Source organism: Belonocnema kinseyi, chromosome 1, assembly GCF_010883055.1.
Source record: "Belonocnema kinseyi isolate 2016_QV_RU_SX_M_011 chromosome 1, B_treatae_v1, whole genome shotgun sequence".
In the NCBI taxonomy this organism is placed as follows: domain Eukaryota; kingdom Metazoa; phylum Arthropoda; class Insecta; order Hymenoptera; family Cynipidae; genus Belonocnema; species Belonocnema kinseyi.
The window spans coordinates 20,929,572-20,949,264 of record NC_046657.1 but is presented as its reverse complement, the minus strand read 5'-3'; the positions used below and the strand labels follow the sequence as shown (position 1 = coordinate 20,949,264).

At 28.4% G+C, this 19,693-nt stretch overlaps 1 protein-coding gene across 9 annotated transcripts in view; it reads right to left on the bottom strand.

Annotated features, from left to right (window-relative positions):
- LOC117175790 (protein alan shepard) overlaps nucleotides 1–19,693 on the bottom strand; it is a 79,574-nt gene that overhangs the window by 48,413 nt on the left and 11,468 nt on the right. For 7 of the 9 annotated variants that reach the window (XM_033365880.1, XM_033365565.1, XM_033365641.1 and 4 more), the window contains exon 2: nucleotides 4,559–4,966. In XM_033365880.1, the coding sequence (XP_033221771.1) occupies nucleotides 4,559–4,966 (408 nt within the window). The remainder of the gene's footprint in view (nucleotides 1–4,558; nucleotides 4,967–19,693) is intronic. The other 2 variants (XM_033366215.1, XM_033365721.1) reach the window with 1 other exon arrangement.

Below are 19,693 nucleotides of genomic sequence, written 5' to 3'. Positions count from 1 at the left end.
AAATCAATTAATTTACAACAAAAGAAGATAAATTTTCAACGAAATATAGGAATTTTCAATCAAATTAATTATTTTCAGCAAAAAAGGACTTCAAGAAAGGATTTCAAATTTTAAAATGCGCGGTTTAAAAAATAATTTAACTAAAGAAATGAATTTTCAACTATAATAGTGAACTTCGAAAAAAGATATAATTTCCACCAAACAGTTAAACTTTTAACTGAAAAGATTAATTTTCTACCAAAAAGACACATTTTTTAAAAACAAAATACATGAAATTTCAACCAAAAAATAAAAATTTCCATCCGAAAAATTGGAAATAATTGAATTTTCAGTTAAGAATAATATTTTCCCGAAAAAACACCAATTTTTAACGAAATAGTTCAAAATTCGATCAAATAATTTAATATTTCACTAAAAACGATCCAACCAAAAAAGAAATGAATTTACAACCAAAGAAGATACATTTTCAACCAAAAATAGGAATTTTCATCTAAGAAAGATAAATTTTGAAGCAAGAAGGAAATAATTAACATTTTTTTGCATACAAAATTAACTTTAAACTAAAACGAGGAATTTTCTGCACAAAAAAAGACAAATTTTAAAGAAAATATAAGAATTTTTACCACAGAAGATAAATTTTCAATAAAGAACAGAATAATTGAATATTCTATTTGAAAAAATGCTCGGTTTAAAAAATAAATCTTCAACTAAAATAGTGAAGTTTCAACCAAAAAATAGATTTTTGACCCAACATTTCAACTTTTAACTGAAAAGACTAATTTTCAGCCAAAGACACATTTAATTAACAAATACATCAAATTTCAACTAAAAAATATAAATTTCCATCCAAAAATGGAAATAGTTGAATTTTCAGTTAAGAATAATATATTCTCCCTTAAAAGACGAATTTTCCACAAAGTAGTTAAATATTCAAGCAAATAATTTAATTTTTCACTAAAAACGATTCAACTAAAAAAGAAATTAATTTTTAAGAGAAAAATTAATTAATTTATAATAAACGAAGATACATTTTCAAACAAATGTAGGAATTTTCAATCATATAAATGAATTTTCAACTAAAAAAGATAAATTTTGAAGCAAGAAGCAAATAATTAACATTTTTTACATAAAAAATGAACGTTCAACTAAATTGATCAATTTTCTGTACAACAAAAAAAAACCATTTTTTAATAAAATATAGGAATTTTAAATTAGAGAAAACAAATTTTCAACCCCTACAAAATATCATTTTTCAACTGCCGACATAAATTTTAAAGTGAAATAATGAATCTTTAACCAAAGGAAAAAATTTTCAATTTTCAAAAAAGATATATTTTTAAAAAAATACATGAAATTTCAACAAAAAAAGATAAATTCACAAACAAAAATATAATAGTTGAATTTTCAGTTAAAAATAATATTTTTACCGTAAAACGACGAATTTTCAACAAAATAGTTGAATTATTATAAAATACATGAATTATTCTACCAAATTTATGAAATTTCTACTAAAAAGAGATAAATGTTCAACTTAAAATAGGATAGTTCAATTTTCTAATAAAAAAATTAATTCTCAAGTAAAAAAAAAAATTATTTTAAAGAAAAAAATTATTTATCTAAAGGAATGAATTTCACATTAAAATGATGAATCTTCAAACAAAACAAAAAAATAATAATTTTATATCCAAATCGTTAAATTTTCAATAAAAATGATTAATTGTCTAGACAAATTCTCAACAAAATACAGGAATTTGCAACTAAAGACGTTATATTTTCAAGTAAAAAAAGAATTGTTGAATTTTCCATTAAAAATAAATTTTCTAACCATATAATATAAATTTTAAAGCAAACAAAAAAGAAGAGAATTTTCAACCAAAAAGATGAATTTGTAGCAAGTGAGATTACTTTTTTACAAAAAAGACGAATTATGAAAAAAATAAATGAATTTTTGATTAAATATTCAAATTTTCCGTTAAAGAAATATAAATTTTTAACTTAAAATAGAATGGTTAAATTTTTAAATACAAAAAAATTAATATTCAATCAAAAAAGAAATTAGTTTTCACCAAAAAGAAATGATTGAACAAAATAATTAAATTTTTAACTGAACAAATCAATTTTTAAACTAAAATAATGAACCTTCAACAACAACAAAAAAAAGATTTGTTAACCACGCACTTGAATTTTAGACCAAATAGATGAAATTTCTACTAAAAAAGACAAACTTTTAACAACAACAAAAAAATTAATTTTCATCTCAAATAAATAAATTTACAACGAAAAATAGAATAGTTACACATTAAGTAAAAAAAAAATTAATGTTCAAACATAAAATTTAAAAAAAAATTTTGTTTACAAAATAGTTTAATATTCAACAAAGAAGATTCACATAGTTTAACTTTCAACTTAAAATAGAATCGTTCTTTTATCAGTAAAAAAAATTTCTAACAAAAATAAATAAATTATCAAAAAAATAATTACATTTTGTAACAAGAAATTTAAATTTCAACTAAGAAGTTGAATTTTCCACTAGAAAAGATAAATTGAGAACTTAAAATTGAACAGTTGAATTATCAGATGAAAAAAAACGAATTTTTGACAAAAAGGTTAACCTCAAAACTAAAGAAATTCATTTTCAGCCAAAAAGAAAAATTTTGCAAACAGGAATAACAATTTTGTGCCAAAGATGACAAATTTTTTACAAAATACATGCACTTTAAACTAATTAGTTAAATAAAATAAATTTTCAACCGGTTAAAAATATTTTTTAACAAGATAGAACAATTCTAAAACAAATTTATCAATTTTTAACATAGAAGATAACATTTTCATAAAAAAGAAAACAGGATTTTTTCACCAAATACTGTAACTTTAACCATATAATGAAACTTTCAAGTTAAAAAGATAACTTTTTAACCAGAAATGGAATAGTTTAATATTTAGTTTAAAAAGTTAATAAAAACACACACACACACACACAATAGTTAAATTTTCATTCGAGGAGATGAATTCTCAACAAAAAATATTAATTTTGAACGAAACATTTAATAGTTGGCATTTTTAACAACAAAAGATTTTAATTTAAACCAAAAACAGTTAAATTTGCAACTCAAGAAAACAAGCTTTTAGCAAACCATTTGAATTTTTAACCAAAAAGAATAACTTTTACACAAAACTGTTTAATTTTCAAAAAAATTTACAATTATCATTAAAATTCCACGTTTGTTTGATTAACAGAAGGTCCCATAAATTTATAAAATGCTGGTGAGATTTTTTTTCGCATATTGGGCTCTTAGGGAATTCAAAGCAAAACTTACGTTTTAATTATTAGAAACAACTTTCAAGCAAAAAGAAAGTATTGGTGTAAAAAAGAGTATTTTAATGTTGAAAGTGCGTTGAATATAAAAGTATTGGTGTGGCATTAAACGATCTTAAGTAGAAACTAAAAGGTATCAATGTTGGAAAAACACTAATGAAATAGGTGTATACCAAAAGTATTGGTGTGATGGAGGTTGTATTTATTTGATTGAAAGTGTATTGGTGTTGTCAAAAGGTTTATTAGATGAATTATAGTCGATAGATTCACTAAAAAGTGTATTGGTGTTGTATAGAAAGTGGCGTGACAATGAGTACATTGGTGTGCATAATTAAGAAAAATGTATTGGTGTGGTATTAAACGATTTTAAGTAGAAAATAAAAAGTATTGATACTCGAAAAAAAACGTTAATAAAGTCGGTGTAGACTAAAAGTATTGGTGTGGTGGAGAGTGTATTGGCGTTGATGAAAGTTTACGTGTGTGGGTGTGAGTGTATTGGTGTTGTCAAAATGTTTGTTACGTGAATTACAGGCGTTAGGTTCACTAAAAACTGTATTGGTGTTGTATAGAAAGCGGCGTGGCAATGAGTGTATTGGTGTACATAACAAAGAAAAGTGTATTGGTGTGGAGTTAAAAGAGATTCAGTAGAAAATAAAAGGAATTAATGATCGAAAAACACTGACGGCGGTGTATTTTAAAAGTATTGGTGTGGTCGGGAGTATTCATGCGGATGAAAGTGTATTTGTGTGGTCAAAATGTTTTTTAGGCGAATTACAGTCGATAGGTTCACTAAAAAGTGTATTGGTGCTATAGAGAAAGTGGTGTGACAAAAAAGTGTATTGGTGTGAAATTAAATAATTTTAAGTAGAAGCTTCAGAGTATTGCTACTTGAAAAACACTAATAAATGTCGCGTCTACTAAAAACAATGGTGTCGTATAGTGTATTGGTGTGGATAAAAGTGTATTGGTGTATTCAAAATATTTGCAAAGTAAATAACAGTAGAAATATTCACGAAAAAGTGTATTAATGCCTTAGTTACGGTGAAAAGTGTATTGGTGTGGCTGTAAATAATATTTATAGAAAAGTATTGGTGTGGCCGAGTATATTGTCTTGTATGCAAGTGTATTGTTGTGATAGTAAAATATTTGGTGTGCCATCGAGTGTATTGGAGGGCACAATTCGATTGAAAGTGTAAAAATCATCTAATGAGAAGAATATAAGTTGAATGGTGTAATGCATACTTGATTATTTACCGATGCATGCTGGGCGTAGGTAGTGGCGCTGTAGGGATTAGGAGCTGGCGGTATCTGCTGGGCCCCGACCGGCATTTGGGCCGCCGCTGCGGCAGCGGCGGCCGCGGCGCTTGGATACCGAGTATATGGCGGATAAGCCGCGGCGGCGGCTGCCGCCGCGGCCGCTGCGTGAGATGTCGGCGCTCCCCATGCGGCCGCATTACTCGCGCGATATTGCACTGGATTGCCACCTCTAGGCCCCCCACCGGCGCCACCTTTCAGTCCATGCCCAACGCCACCAGCGTTTGGGCCTACTCCTACGTTTCCGGCACCGGCTCCTGCGCCGCCACCTGCGCCACCGCCTCCTGCGTTTCCATTATTTGCACCGGCGTACGTCGGTCGTGGTCCGTTCGTACCCTGAAATACAAAAAAAAAATTATCTTATTCTAAGTCTTTTGTCATGTTTGACAAATTTACGCAAGCGCGTCCCATCTCGACATTTTGAGTGTGCTTCAAATTTCATCAAGGTTAACGAGAGCGGTGATTTTTCGTAGAGGGAGTCTATAGGATGGCACAAATCGACTTGATATTTAAGGATTGGAAAGCCTCACAAAATGATGAATTTCCTACACCTCGAATTTTCAATTCTAAATAAAAACTAATAAAATTACGTTGCATAGTTTATATTCAGGATAGAGAATCTACTAAGTGGCAAAAAAGTTCACCAATAAATATTTTTACACAGAAACCTAATGATAAGGCAATATAGGCAGATTTAACACATATTTATTCCACCTCGCGCCTTTACGAGTACGTAAAATCTTTAAAAAGCGATATAAATCAATGCTGTTTTAAATTTAGGTTACAGTCAATGGCAAAAGTGTCCTGCTGTGATGGCTTTTTTTTGTAACGAAGTTTAAATATAGGTTTGGTTGAAGAATATTTTTTCTGACTGTAGAGGGCGATTGATAATGGTCCATATGCCATATGCGAGGACTGAAAGCATGCGTAAGAATACGCACATGCGTGCAAATCGAGGAGCGGAAAGAGAGGAGAGGAAGATCGGAGCATTGACCCGCAACGTGGCTCGCGGCCATGATGCGGTTTTTGCGAAAACGAATCTGACCGGCCGCGGCCGAGACAATCCGAACTCAATCTACTTCGCCGGGGCTGCCCTCCACTGTAGTTCTACTACTTGGATGCTTCTCATTAATCAACTTCTATCGAACACCTACAATTTTTCCTTCTGGTGAAAATTTAGAATTTAAAACTTAATAAGAAATATTTCGGAAATTAAAAACAAATTTAAAATAAAATAAAAATGTGTTTTTTAGTTGAGTAAGACTCTTTGCGTGCCTCTTGCGATAATCTAGTTTCCATTGCTCTCGACCACGTGTTCTCGACCTAGAAGAATAATGCAACGTTGGGAGACTGTCGGCTACATTGAAACTTGGCGGACGATCAATAAACCGCCTCGAAAGAGCCGATTCTCTTTGCACTGGCATGACCTCGTATACTTGACAGTACGTCGCGCACGCACCTTCCCAGGACTTCTCACTCTCAACACGCTCCTTTTCGGAAGGAGCGTCTTTTGCAACCTCATTTAACCTTTTTTTTTTTGTAGACACCAAAAATTGATTTCAGTCAAAAAAATTGTCTTTTCTATTCATCTTTGACGTTAAAATGTACCAAAAAGTACTGAGAAAAATAAAAAGGGAACATAGCCCCACCTGAAAATTTTATTTGACGACATGTTTGTCCCAAAGTGAGACTGAGACTTCACCTTTGGAATAGAGGATCCCTTCGATGGCAAAAACCGAAGCTATGTCGCCTTTTTGTTCCTAAATGTTCCAAATGATCAAAAAGTCGAATGAAGGAAAAATAACCTCCACTTGACTATTTTTTAACGCATAAATTCACCTGAAAGTAACATTAAAAGCCGAAATACAGATTAGAGCATTCTTTCCATGGCAGTAAATACTCTAAAGTCTTAAAGGCTCAAAAAATGAATCAATAATCTCCAACCTGAGAATTAGAATCATGAAGAGTTTCGCCTAGAAACAATATTAAGAGCCCATATTTGGCATAGAAAATCTCCTTAATAGCAAGGATCGACCTTTTAATTGTTTTTTTTTTAAACAAAATATTTAAGAAGGTTCAAAATTCTAGAAACCCTTAAATAACCCCCACCTCACGATTTCATTCGTGTCTGGTTAATCTAAAAATATAGATAAGCCCTTAAAATATTGTATGTGGGTTCCCCTCAATGGCACAATAATTTCCAAGCACATATTTTAAACTTTTTAGTACAAACTTGACTTTTAGTAAATTTTACCAAAATAAAGTAAAAAAAAAAAAAAACTTGCGAGAATTTAATAAGCGAGCTAAATTAAATTCCACACATCGGTTCGATGTTCGAAATAGACACGATGCGTAAACCGTGCATCGTGATAACGACCGGATGCCACTTCCTGCTTACCACGTCTATACCGTCGTGACTGTCCAATGTCGTCCATACTACATACATCTTTTTATCTCTACCTCGTTACAAATTCGTAAATAAATAAAAAGTTTCCATCTACGCTTTTATCAGTCGACGTCTAGAATGGAAAAACTGGGAGCAAAAATATATTTTGTAAAGAAGGAGGGGGGGGGGGGGGGGGGGGGGGGGGGGGGGGATTTGACCTCTGAAAATGTTCACATCTAGAACAATCGTAATTATTATCTGTGGAAAACATTGTTAAAATGTCTCGAAGCTATATAAAGTCATTTGATAATCAATATTAATTAACAAACTGGTTCGTATAAGCTTATCAGGTTTTACGTGTATATACACGAAAAAAAATAATTTTAAGACAATAATATTATAAATAATTGGTTTCTCAATCAGAAAATTTGTCTAATGATTTGTAAGTTATTTTCAATTATAAGGTATTTATTCTGGCTCGATTTTAAATGAATAACAAAATCATCACTAGATGGCGCCCATGGAGATCTTTCTCCAAAGTGCTATTCGAAACAGTGAAAAAACTCTGTATGATAAAGACTGAACAATTTATTCTTAATTTATGCCTATTTATTGATTATTAATTAATACAGCGTGGCGGCAAAACCGCATTTTCAAAATTACCTGACTTTACTGTTTTTCCTTAACCAGAATTATATTCTTGTAACATTGTCGACAAAAATTTTTTTATGAACGGAATAAAAGAATTTCAAAATAAAATTTCAAATTTGTTAATTCATTTCAAATAAATTTTTATATTTTTCTACTATAAAAGATTAATTTTACATCCAATAGGACGAATTTTCAACACAACAGTTGAATTTCCGTCCAAAAAGAAGACTTTAACAAAATATTTGAGATGTCTATAAAATAATTACATTTTCAACAAAATTGTTGAATTTTGAACTAAATAGTCAAAGATGTAAGGAAAAAAAAGAATTTTCCACAAAAAATGTAATAGTTTATATTTTAAATAAAAAATATCAATTTAAAAAAATGACGAATTTCCAAATCAAAAATATAAATCTTAAAAAAATATATTTAAAAAATGTAAACTAAAAGAAATAATTTAAAAAATAGTTAACTTTGATACCGAAGCGATAAATCTTTAACAAAGAAAATTTTTTAACAAAGTAGTTCAACTCTTAACAAAATTTTTGAATTTTCAATTAAAGACAAAAATTACCTATTAACAAATAATGGAAAATTTACATGTGTAATTCAAAAATTAGTCAACAATATACTAAGTTAAAAAAATTAATTATCACAAGAAAAAATGAATTTTTAACCAAAAGAGATGAATTTTCAAACATAAAAGGTGAATTTTCCAAAAAATATAAGAATTAAAAAAATACTTTACTTTTCAATTAAAAAACATAAATTTTCAACCAAAGAGGTGAATTTTCAACTAAAATTATGAATTTGTAAGAAAAAAAAGTTAATTTTTAACTATTTTTCTTTCAACAAAAAATACATTTTTAATATAGTAGTTCAATTTCTATCCAATTTGTTGCATTTTCAACAAAAAAGACCAATTATTCAACCAAGAAAAATAGTTTGTTTTTTATCAAAAAAGTCGAATTTTTCACTAAAAAAATTTTTCAACCAAAAATGGAAAAATTATATTTTCAGTATTAAAAAAATTTAAAAACAAGGAATTAAAAAATTACATTTTAAAACAAAGATATCAACCTTCAACAACAAAAAATAATTTTTAATAAAGCTGTTCAACTTTTATTCAAGTTATTGAACTTTCAACTAAAGAAATGAATTTTTAACTAAAATTGTCAATCTTCAACTGGAATATTTAAATTTTCACTTAAAAAAAAAGAAATTCCCTGACCTACTCGCCACACAATTAATGATTAATTAAAACTAGAGAAAACCTTCATACAGTGGATAATTAATGATTAAAAATATTAATACAAGTAAAATATTAATTTTATTCTATTAACAGTTAAGATATTATACGTGTTTATAAATTAAAATTAATTTTCTTTTATTTTATTTGTGATCTTCATTAATGATTATCCACTGTAGGTTGCATTATCCATTGTATGGAGACTTCCTCTAGATGAAAATTGAGATTTTTATGTATTTTAAAAAATTAATTTTTTTTCTCTTGATCTCCAGATTTATCTTTGACCTATTGGCCACCCTTTTAATAATTAATTAAAAATAGGGGTAGCCTCCCTACAGTGGATAATTATTCATCAAAAGCACTAATATAAGCAAAATAAATAATTTTATTCTATAAAAGTCAAGAATCTACACTTGTTTATAAATTTAAATTGATTACTTTTCTTTTATTTGTGCTCTTGAATAATAATTACCCACTGTAGGGTGGCTTCCCCTAGATATAGTTGTAGTAAACATTTTTTGTGATTTGCAACTTGAATAGAAAATTTGTTGAAAAAGTGCAAATAACTTAATTTAAAAATAATTAATACTTAAAAATAAATTAACTGCCTTGAATCGAAAGGTTGCTGTGGCCTAAAAGCCTTCAGGACTCTCGCCGAGGTTTCTATATGTTAATTCATCTATACTCCCGACTCGAATCGAGATGCCCCACATATCGCGTTTCTTCCGGATATCCTCGATGCAAATCGAATACGACTAATCGATCAATGAACTTCGAGATATTTTGAAAAAAAAATATTATAACCCAAAAAATAGAAAATTAAATTTAAAAATCTGATATAAAAATCTATAATCATTATTTAATTGAAGGATTGCTACACAATCCCCATTTTGAAATTACCCGACTTTCCCTGATCATTTTTTTTTATTTTTCTCGACTGTTCTAATTTTTTCTTGGGTATAGAATTTTTCGGAGAAAAATACCAATTTCATATAAAACTTAAATTTTCAAACCAATAAGATAATTTGAACAAAGTGAATATTCAAAAAAAAAATAAATAAATTTCCCACCAGAATTTAATATACGAACACAGTAGATTTTCCAGCCCACAAAGAAAAAAAAATCTTTTCTACAAAAAAGTTGTATTTTTCAATCTAAAAATATGAATTTTCTACCAAAATGATACAAGTTTTTAAGTAAATAAATGAATTTTCAACTAAAAAAATATAAAGTTACAAGTAAACATTGAATATTTAAATTTTCAGTAAAAAAATTAATTTTCAACCAAAGGACCAACAATAGAATTGTTAAATTTTGAGCAACAAATAATAATTTTCCACCAAATTTTCAACAAAAAAAGACATGAATTTTCAACTAAAAAAGATCAATTTTATATCAAAAACAGAATAATTCAATTTTTAACCAAAGAACCAAAAATAGAACAGTTAAATTTTCAGTAAAAAAATATATTTTTTAACCAAGTAAAATAATTTTTCAACTGAAGTTGTGAATTTCAACCAAGAAACTAATTTTTAATCAAATAGTAGAATTCTTAACCAAAAATATCAATTTTTCACAATAAATATAATATTTGAATTTACAGTTAAATAGGTGAATTATTAACTAAAATGAATCTTCAACCAAAAAGATGAATTTTTAACAAAATACACGTATTTTCAAGCAAATATAGTTCAATTTTTAACAAAAAATTTAATTTTCAACTAAAATAGTAAAACTCAACCAAAAAATGCATTTATAACCAAAAATTTGAATTTTCAATCCAGAAGATGAATTTTGTAGCAAAAATGAAAAAAAAAGATAATTTTTAACACCAGCAAATCTAATTTTTACCCCAATAAATGTATTTACAACTAAAATTATACATTTTCAAACAAAAAATGTAGTTTTTTTTAATTGCTTAATTTTCAGTAAAAGAAAAGTTTTCAACAAAATAAAATAAAATTTCAACTCAATAGTTATATATTCAACCAAAAAGATAAATTTTTAGTCAAAGATAAATTTTCCACAAAAAAATAAATAGTTACATTTTCATTTGAAGAAGTGAATTTTTAACTAACTGTTGACAGATATATTTTTAACGAAAATAGAATAATTAAATTTTTAGTTAAAAAATAAATTTTCAAAATAACAGTTTAATTTTTAACCAAAGAAATAAATTTTTAACAAATAAGATAAATTTTCAACCAAACAGATATTAATTTTCTCATAAAAAGAAAGATTATTTGTTTTTAACAAAATAGATTAATTTTCAACCGAATATTTGAATTTTTAAAGGAATTTTCAACCTGATAGTTAAAATTTCACACGAAGGAATACGTTTTCTACCAAAAAAAAAACTGAAGAAAAATGACCAGTCAAACATGGAATAGTTAAATTTTCAACTAAAAAAATTAATATTACACAAAACAAACAAATTATTGTCAACAGTTCAGTTTTTCTTCCCAGTTTTAAATTTCTTGAATTTATGAAGTTCCTTGACCAGAATCAATCCTGAAGGAAATAATTCTTATTTATCCAAGAAAAGATCTTCAAAGATTAAAATTTGGCTTTTGTATGTTTTTATGTAATATTATTTATTAAATTGTTAATAATTATGTTACTACAAATATTTTTAGATTAGAAAGTAACAATCAAATAATCAGGTTTCTTGGTTCGATTTCGTCACAACACGGGCGTTGAAACGCGATAGCACGTAACTCGATAAAACTCGATGAAATTTGATTCCGTTATCCGAATTCCCGTATCCCTAGCATAGAATCTACGAAAAACTGTTTCAGCAAAAACCTCTAGGAAAAAATTTAATTGATTAGAATTAAGGATAAAGAAAAAATATTTTTATATCAAATAAAATAGAAAAAAAAAATCTTGACTGGGAATCGAACCCGGGCTCAGCGCTTCTTAAACCAGTAGTCTAACCAACTAAGCTACAAACAATCCTTACGTTCCCTGACTGCCCAAAAGCAAAACTCACAAATTCGACCCACCTCAAAAATAAATATCTTTCTAAAAAGGCAAAAAAATAATATTCTTGGCCCATACTCTGAATTTAGATTCCATTTCAAGGCACAAAGTGAACTTCCACATTACGTCACTATAGATTAATTTTAAAAGCTTGAAGACCAGAAAAGCTAAACATTACCTACACCTCGCGATTTTTTTCAGCTCTAAAATTTTGTAGAATAGAGATTAGTCGCTGATTTTTTTAAATATGGAATCCAGACAATGGCAAAAGACGATTAAGCATGTTTACACAATTAAAAAATAAACAAAAACAAAAACAACTACTTCAATCATTTTGGCAGGAATAGAATATTTTTAATAGTGTTTACGAGCCATCAATGACTGATTTGATCGGATGGAAAAGGTCAAAAATGCAGCCAAAACCAGTTGTTCGCCTCGCTCATCAGACCGACCACGTCTTTCAAGTTCTCCCAAGCAACACGTGCATACCAAACATTCCGCCCTTTTACCTTGAGTAAAAGCACGCATACCATTATTTTGTAACAGATGTATTCTGCAATTTTAAAAGGGAATTTATAACGGATTATAATAACCATCCCCTCAAAAGATTATATAATCAAATTTTAATTATATACAAAATATAAATAAAAATATATATACTTGAATACAATAACAAATATTTATAAATTTAAATAATTATTTTACATGCTAAAAATTATTAATATTAAGTTCTGCTCATGTCTACAATTGAGACAGGAGATTGTAATAAAAAAAAATGGCAATAAAGTAACTTTCTCCCGGTACTATTAAATAATAACTTCGAATTTTTAACACTCTTGATACTTTCACTTGTCGTACTTTTACTACGAACATTTGCAACTCTATTAATTAGAATAAACATCTCACCATGGGACTTGAATTTTTTTTTTAGAAAATAATTGTACATGTATGAGAGTTTGAAATTTACCGCCTTAATGAATCCGCCGCTAGATGGCACCACCTTAAACCACTCTCGCTAGCGGTGGATTTTTAAAAATATTTTTTCATACAAAATAAATATTTGAAATATTTCTGTCTTTAAAATTGAAGAAATGTATTTTGAATATATTTCACATTTATAAATTAATTTATTCTGAACATTGCCAATACTGTTTCTAAAGAACACTCCACTTTTGATAAACTGGATAGATTAGCCTTACGTAAGAAAATGGCTGACAGTTCTTTGTCTCTAGAGGCTTCGATGCTAATGCCTCGAGAAATTTGAAAACCAAATTCTCCACCATTCTTGCAGTAGCGATATACTCAAATCGCATTGAAGTCTAAAAGTCGAGGAAAGCCTTACTCAAGAATTAGGCATAAAATTATCTTCCTTAAAACACACTCACAAATACAATAAAAACAAATGAGCTAAGACTCCTGTGGGGCATCGCCTGCGACCAAACGGGGTTCAATCCCCGAGACCTGACTATTTTTTTTCTATTTTTTTAAAACAGAAGTAACATTTTCTGATATCAAACAATACTTATTAACACTTTTTTAATTTTTTAAACAATTTAAAACTATTAAAAAACTGTTGTTTATATTTAACATGTACTTTTAGTGATTCTGACTGGTCTGAAAGACGAGAAAGAGATTTTAAACTTGAGAGGAAGTCTCGAGGCTAAATGTGGGGTGACAAAAAAATCCCCGAGAGGACTTTCTTGAGGTTTCTTGAGATTTTGCATACATTTATGACCAAACAGAAGAAACATAAGGTGGCTGGCCGACTGCCTAGTCGTTTTCGTCTCGGGCCTGACACCCTTTTTCCCAGCCTAGGCAAGCGGCTGTATTATTAGCAGACTTGCCCGCGTACTTTTCTCCCCATACCCCACGAAAATAATAGACCTGCATACTCCACGTCAAAGACTGCCTTTTTTTCTCCACCGAGTAAAATAAATCGTCTCAACTCAGCCCCCTAGCTCATTCCAAGCTTCTTTTAGTGGAATTTATTAGAATTTAGGTGCTTGTAACATTGTATTTTAGTTTCAATTTATAATTGGTGCAAAAATGTAGAATTTGGTCCACCTCGAAATTTAATTTCCCCACAAAAAGTGAGAAAAATAATATTATCGAGTCAATCTGTAAATTTAGATTCTTTTCGGTGGCAAAAAAAGGAACTGGGAATTTTGGTTAATTTGGGATTCTTTAAAGAGCTGGAAGACCAAAAAAAAACAACAAAAAAACGGAAAAATAACTCCACCTCGTGACTTTTTTTGTCTGTCAAAATAAGTAGAATGGAGATTTAGCGTTGGTTTTTGGAATATGGAATCCATGTGATGGCACAAAATTATATAATATTATATATACTTTATTTTTATTATGAAAAAAATCGATATTAGCTTCTAAAAAATATTCTGATAGTCATTCGCAAGCGCTAAACAATATGCTCATCATTTAAACGTTTCTTGAAATTACAAATGATTTTGCTCAAAGTTTGGAATTATATTAATTTCTGAAAATTGTTTTCTTTTTTTTTTAAAGATTATTAAAGCAATAATAAGATGAGAAAAGTTAAACGAGTGACACTTTGTGATAAGGAACTCTTTTAAAGTAAGATAAGGTATTCTTGTAAACACGGAGGTTCGAATTTGACTTGTTTCAACAATTTATTCTCAATTTGGTCATTGATATTTGTATCTTCAATTTTATATAAATTTTTCGATTTTTCTAAATATAAGCTTTAAGAAATGTCAATACAATAAAATAATTTATAACAATAAATAATATGAAGATATTTCCCTTTTTGTCGTTAACATTAATCAAATTAAAGATATAATTAAAAAAAAACAAGTTTTAAGCCTGTGATTTCCGTGCGATTCAAGCGGGGTTCGAATCCCGACGGAAATAATCTTTTTCTCTCTTTTTTTAAAATAATATTTCGTACTTTTATAATTAATTAACAATATTTTAAAAATAAAAAATGTGTACTTGGATTTTAATTAAATAATAAATGTTATAAATGTATCTTTAGTTGCATGTTTAATCGACACGTGGCATAGAAAATTGTATCAGATCGTATGCACATTGCACAAAGAGGACGACATAGTTTACATAGTTACTGACTGAACTTGACTTCACCTAGCGCAACCTGTAGGTGTGCAATGTGCATTCACATAAGCACTTCTACACGGATATAAATTGCCCGTGCGGGGGCGTGTTTTGTCGAACGGTTATTCACGTACGGCTAGGAATACTGCGCGAATACGCCGTGACATAATGCATGAACAAGAAGAAAAGAGAAAGAAAATGGAGAGAAAGAGCAGAAGAATGGATCGATAGAAGCGAATCTGGCGTTCACGTTCAGAATTCCCATCCAAGGGTTCACTAACCAGGTCCTCCACCCCCATAAACCAAAAATTCCCTTTTCTCTCCACCTCACGATTTTACCTCTCTCTAAAACTCACAACAATACAAGATTCACACCTGGTTTATGAAATATAGATTACCCTGGATGGCAAAAACTCACCTCGTGTGTTTTTTTTTATTTCACAAGAATCTAAAAATCCAGAGGATCCGAAAAACCATCATTCGAGCCCACCTCGAGACTTTGTATGGCTATAAAAGAGTGTAGAATCAATATAAAAAGCTTATCTTTGGTATACGGATTCCTGAGGACGGCAAGAAAGGATGTTGTATACTTTAAAAAATTTGTTAAATAATTTTCGTTGAAGATCAGGAGTAAGAAACCTAAGACGACCTTGAGGCACTGGGGACTCCGCACTGTGGAGAAAGAACGTGAATGACCGAGTCGTGTTTACAGGAAGGAGATAGCGAGCATAAACAGCAAGTACATACCACAAGTCCTTTCATAGCGGTAAATTATTTGCCTAGGATAATAAAAAATAAATTGCAACAAATGATTATTATTATTATTATTATTGTTCAGTCCAAAGATTTTTTTATATCCCTGGATCTCAAAAACGGGAATGCAATTATTGGTTAGCCGATTGGTGTGATGATTATTGGTTAAAAGGATGCCAAACTCGAGAGCCCCCTAGTAAGGAAAACTGGAAGAAACGTGGAATTGAGGAATGCGAGCAGACAGCGAATGACGCGTTGCAAGCAAGCAAAGCAAAGTTCGTCGCGCTGATTCATTCAGGCTTCGGTATGCCTCAAGGTCAATGAATGCTGTTGCCTCTATCCAATGCCGGTCATTCATTAGCTTTGTTACTTCCGTTGTCTCCCGAACTCAATTTGAAATAAGCAAAATGGTACACGTATAGGAAACTGAGACAGAGAGTCGGTAATTAAAAACTGCTCGACGTTTCAATTAGGACTAATTAGGGGCCATTATGTTCGACTACCTCTCGTAGCTTGAATTTAATTGCGTGAAAAAATAAGCATAAAATGTGCAAGCGAATTAGATAGGGGCCAAAATATATAGGTTTACATTTTGCCATCGGAGGGAATCTATATTCTTAAAATCAGACGGTAATTAAACTTTTTTGGGCGATTTAAGGAGAGATGAAGTCTTGAGGTGGGGCGGGAGAGGCTCACACATATAGTGTTTGAAAAGTTTCGAGAATTTTAGAATTCAGATGGAATCGATTAGATGTCTATATTTTTGGATGGGTTTAGCTAAATTTAATTAAGATTTCAGCAATTTAAAAAGGGATTTAAATAAATTTAAATAATTTTTTTGTGAATTATTGAAAATTATTGTAAATCAGTTTAACTAAATTTTGACCAAATATCAACTAATTTCACTGGATTTCAATGATATTTACGGTGTTTATGTTAATTTAACTTAATTAAATTAATGTTTTTATTATTAAAATGATAGGTTATTAAAATTATATATTCTTTAAATTTAATTTAATTTTACAATATCAACTAGTTCTACTTAGTTTTAAGAAGTTCTACTGATATTAAACAAATTCCAATGAATTTCAATTAATTCTGCTGAATTACAATCAAATTTAATTAATTCTACTGAATTCAAACGAATTTCACTGAATTGAAACAAATTCTGCTAAGCTTTAATTAATTCTATTAAGTTTTTACTGAATTTAAATTAATTCTACCGAATTAAAATATATTATTCTGAATTTAAATAAATTCTACTAAAATTTAACTAATTCTACTGAATTTCAATAATTTCTACTGACTTTTAATTAAAAAACAAGTTGAATTAATACAAAAATATAAATTTTTAAACAAACGGTTGAATTGTCAATCAGAAAATATGAATTTTTTACCAAAACCAATAATTTTTAGTTTAGAAAATTACTGTTCAACAATAAGAAAACCAATTTTCAACAAAGTTGTTGAATTTTCAATAACAATAAATAATTTAAAACAAATTAAAAGCTGAATTCGACAAGAAAATAATACTCTTTAACAAAATAGTTGAATCCTCAAACAAAACTTTTCTTCAAAGCTTCGTAATCTTCCAAAATAGATATTAAATTTTTTTTTAGTATTTCTTAATTTTTTTCAAATTTTCTAATCCTTCTAAATATCTTTTAAAAGTGATTGATATTTTTCCTTGAATTAAAAACACAATCTTATCTATTTAACAAAAATTCCTTATAATCTTCAGCATTGTGCTTTGACAATTCTGGAAATATTTTGAAATGTTTTGAAAGATTCTCTTAAATTTAATTTTTCAAACAAAAAAAAATCATTAAATATTTTCCCAAAAATCTAAAGAAAATTTTGCCACCGGTGAAAAATCCTGAAAATTAAATATCAGTAGAAATCATTGATATTCAGTAGAATTCATATAAATTCAGTATCATTCACTAATATTCAGTAGAATTAGTCAAAATTATGCAGAATTCATTAAAATAAAAAAAAAATAGTTTGAGCTTCAGTAGAATTTATTTAAATTCAGTTAAATCGATTGAAATTCAGTAGAATTAGTAGAAATTCAGTAGAATTCGTCAAATTTCAGTACAATTTATTTAAGCTCAGTAGAATTCACTGAAATACAGTAGAACTCGTGAAAATAATGCAGAATTCGTTAAAAATAAAAAAATTAGTTGAGCTTCAATAGAATTCTTTGAAATTCAGTAGCATTCACGGAATTTCAGTAGAATCTATTTAAATTCCGTTAAGTTAATTGAAATTCAATAGGATTAGTTTAAATTTAGTAGAATTCGTTGAAATTCACGAGTATTTATTTAAACTCTGTAGAATTTATTTAAATGCGGTATAATCCAATGAAATTCAGTCAATGTGGTTGAAATTTAGTTAAATTAATTTAATCTCAGTAGAATTAGTTGAAATTCAGTAGAATCCGTCAAATTTCAGTAGAATTTATGTAAACTCATTAGAAGGTATTATATACGGTAAAATCTGTTGAAATTCAGTAGAATTCGCTCAATTTCAGTAGAATTTGTTGAATTTCAGTAGAATTCACCGAGAGTCAATAGAATTTATTTAAATTCGGTAACAATAATTGAAATGCAGTAGAGCTGATTGAAATTTAGTGAAATTTATTGAATTTCAGTATAATTGATTTAAATTCAATAGAAACGTTTGAAATTCAGTATAATTCATTGAAATAATGTCAAATTAATTAAAATTTAACAAATTATTTGACCTTCAGTAGAATTTAGTTAAATTCAGTAGAATGTACTTAAATTCGGAAGAATTTATGTAAATGCAGCAGAAGTGGTTGAAATTTAGTCAATTTAATTTAAATTCATCAGAATTAGTAGAAATTAAGTAGAATTACACTACCGTTCAAAAGTTTAAGTCCACCTCTTTTTTGATGATTGATCAAGTTCCCTTCATTTTAAATATGACAGGGTTAAATTTTTTTCTCTTTAAAGGATTAAATGCTCTAAAAATTCTGTAGAAAATTAGCCCAGAATGAAGCCTATTTGTCTATTTCAAGGTTTTATTAAATTTTCAATAACTTCCTCAATATTAATATTTTTTAATTTTCTTGGGCTCATTTTGAAGTTATTTTCTCACAGTATCATAAAAGCTTATGATTATAAATCTTGAAAATTGCCTTATAGAATTGCAAGGAATTGGAGTTGTAACAAAAAAGTTGGAAAAATTTTAAAACATCTTATTTGTACGCCAATAGGAATAAAAATTATATTATATATATATTTTTTTTTAAATATATTTTTTCGACTTTTTCGTTACAGCTTCAAGTCCTTGCAATTTGATTATGCAATTTCACGATTTATAACCATAAGCTGATATGATACTGTCAAAAGATAGCTTCCAAATGAGCCCAAGAACATTAAAAAATATTTAATATTAAGGAAGTTATTGAAAATTTAAGAAAATATTAAAATATACACTATTCTTGCAATATCTACTTCAAAAATAGACAAATAGGCTTCACCCTGGGCTCATTTTCTACATAATTTTCATAGCATTTAATCTTTTAAATAGAAAATTTTTTAGTTTTGCCATTTTTAAAATTAAGATAACCTAATCAATCATCAAAAATAAGGTGGACGGTACTGCACTTAAAATGCGGTAGAATTAATAGAAATTCGTTCAAATTCACTATGACTCTTTGAATTCCAGTAGAAATTATTTTAATTCGGTAGAATTAAATTAAATTTAGTAGAATGTATTTAAATTCGGTGGAATTCATTGAAATTTAGTAGAAGTAATTGGTATTCAGTAGAATTCAATGACATTCAGTAGGCCTCATTGAAATTCAGTAGAATTCATTGAAATTCAGTAGGATTTTTTGAAATTTAGAAGATTACGTTCGAATTATGTAGAATTAATTAAAATTCTATAAAATTAGTTGAACTTCCTTTGAATTAATTGAAATTCA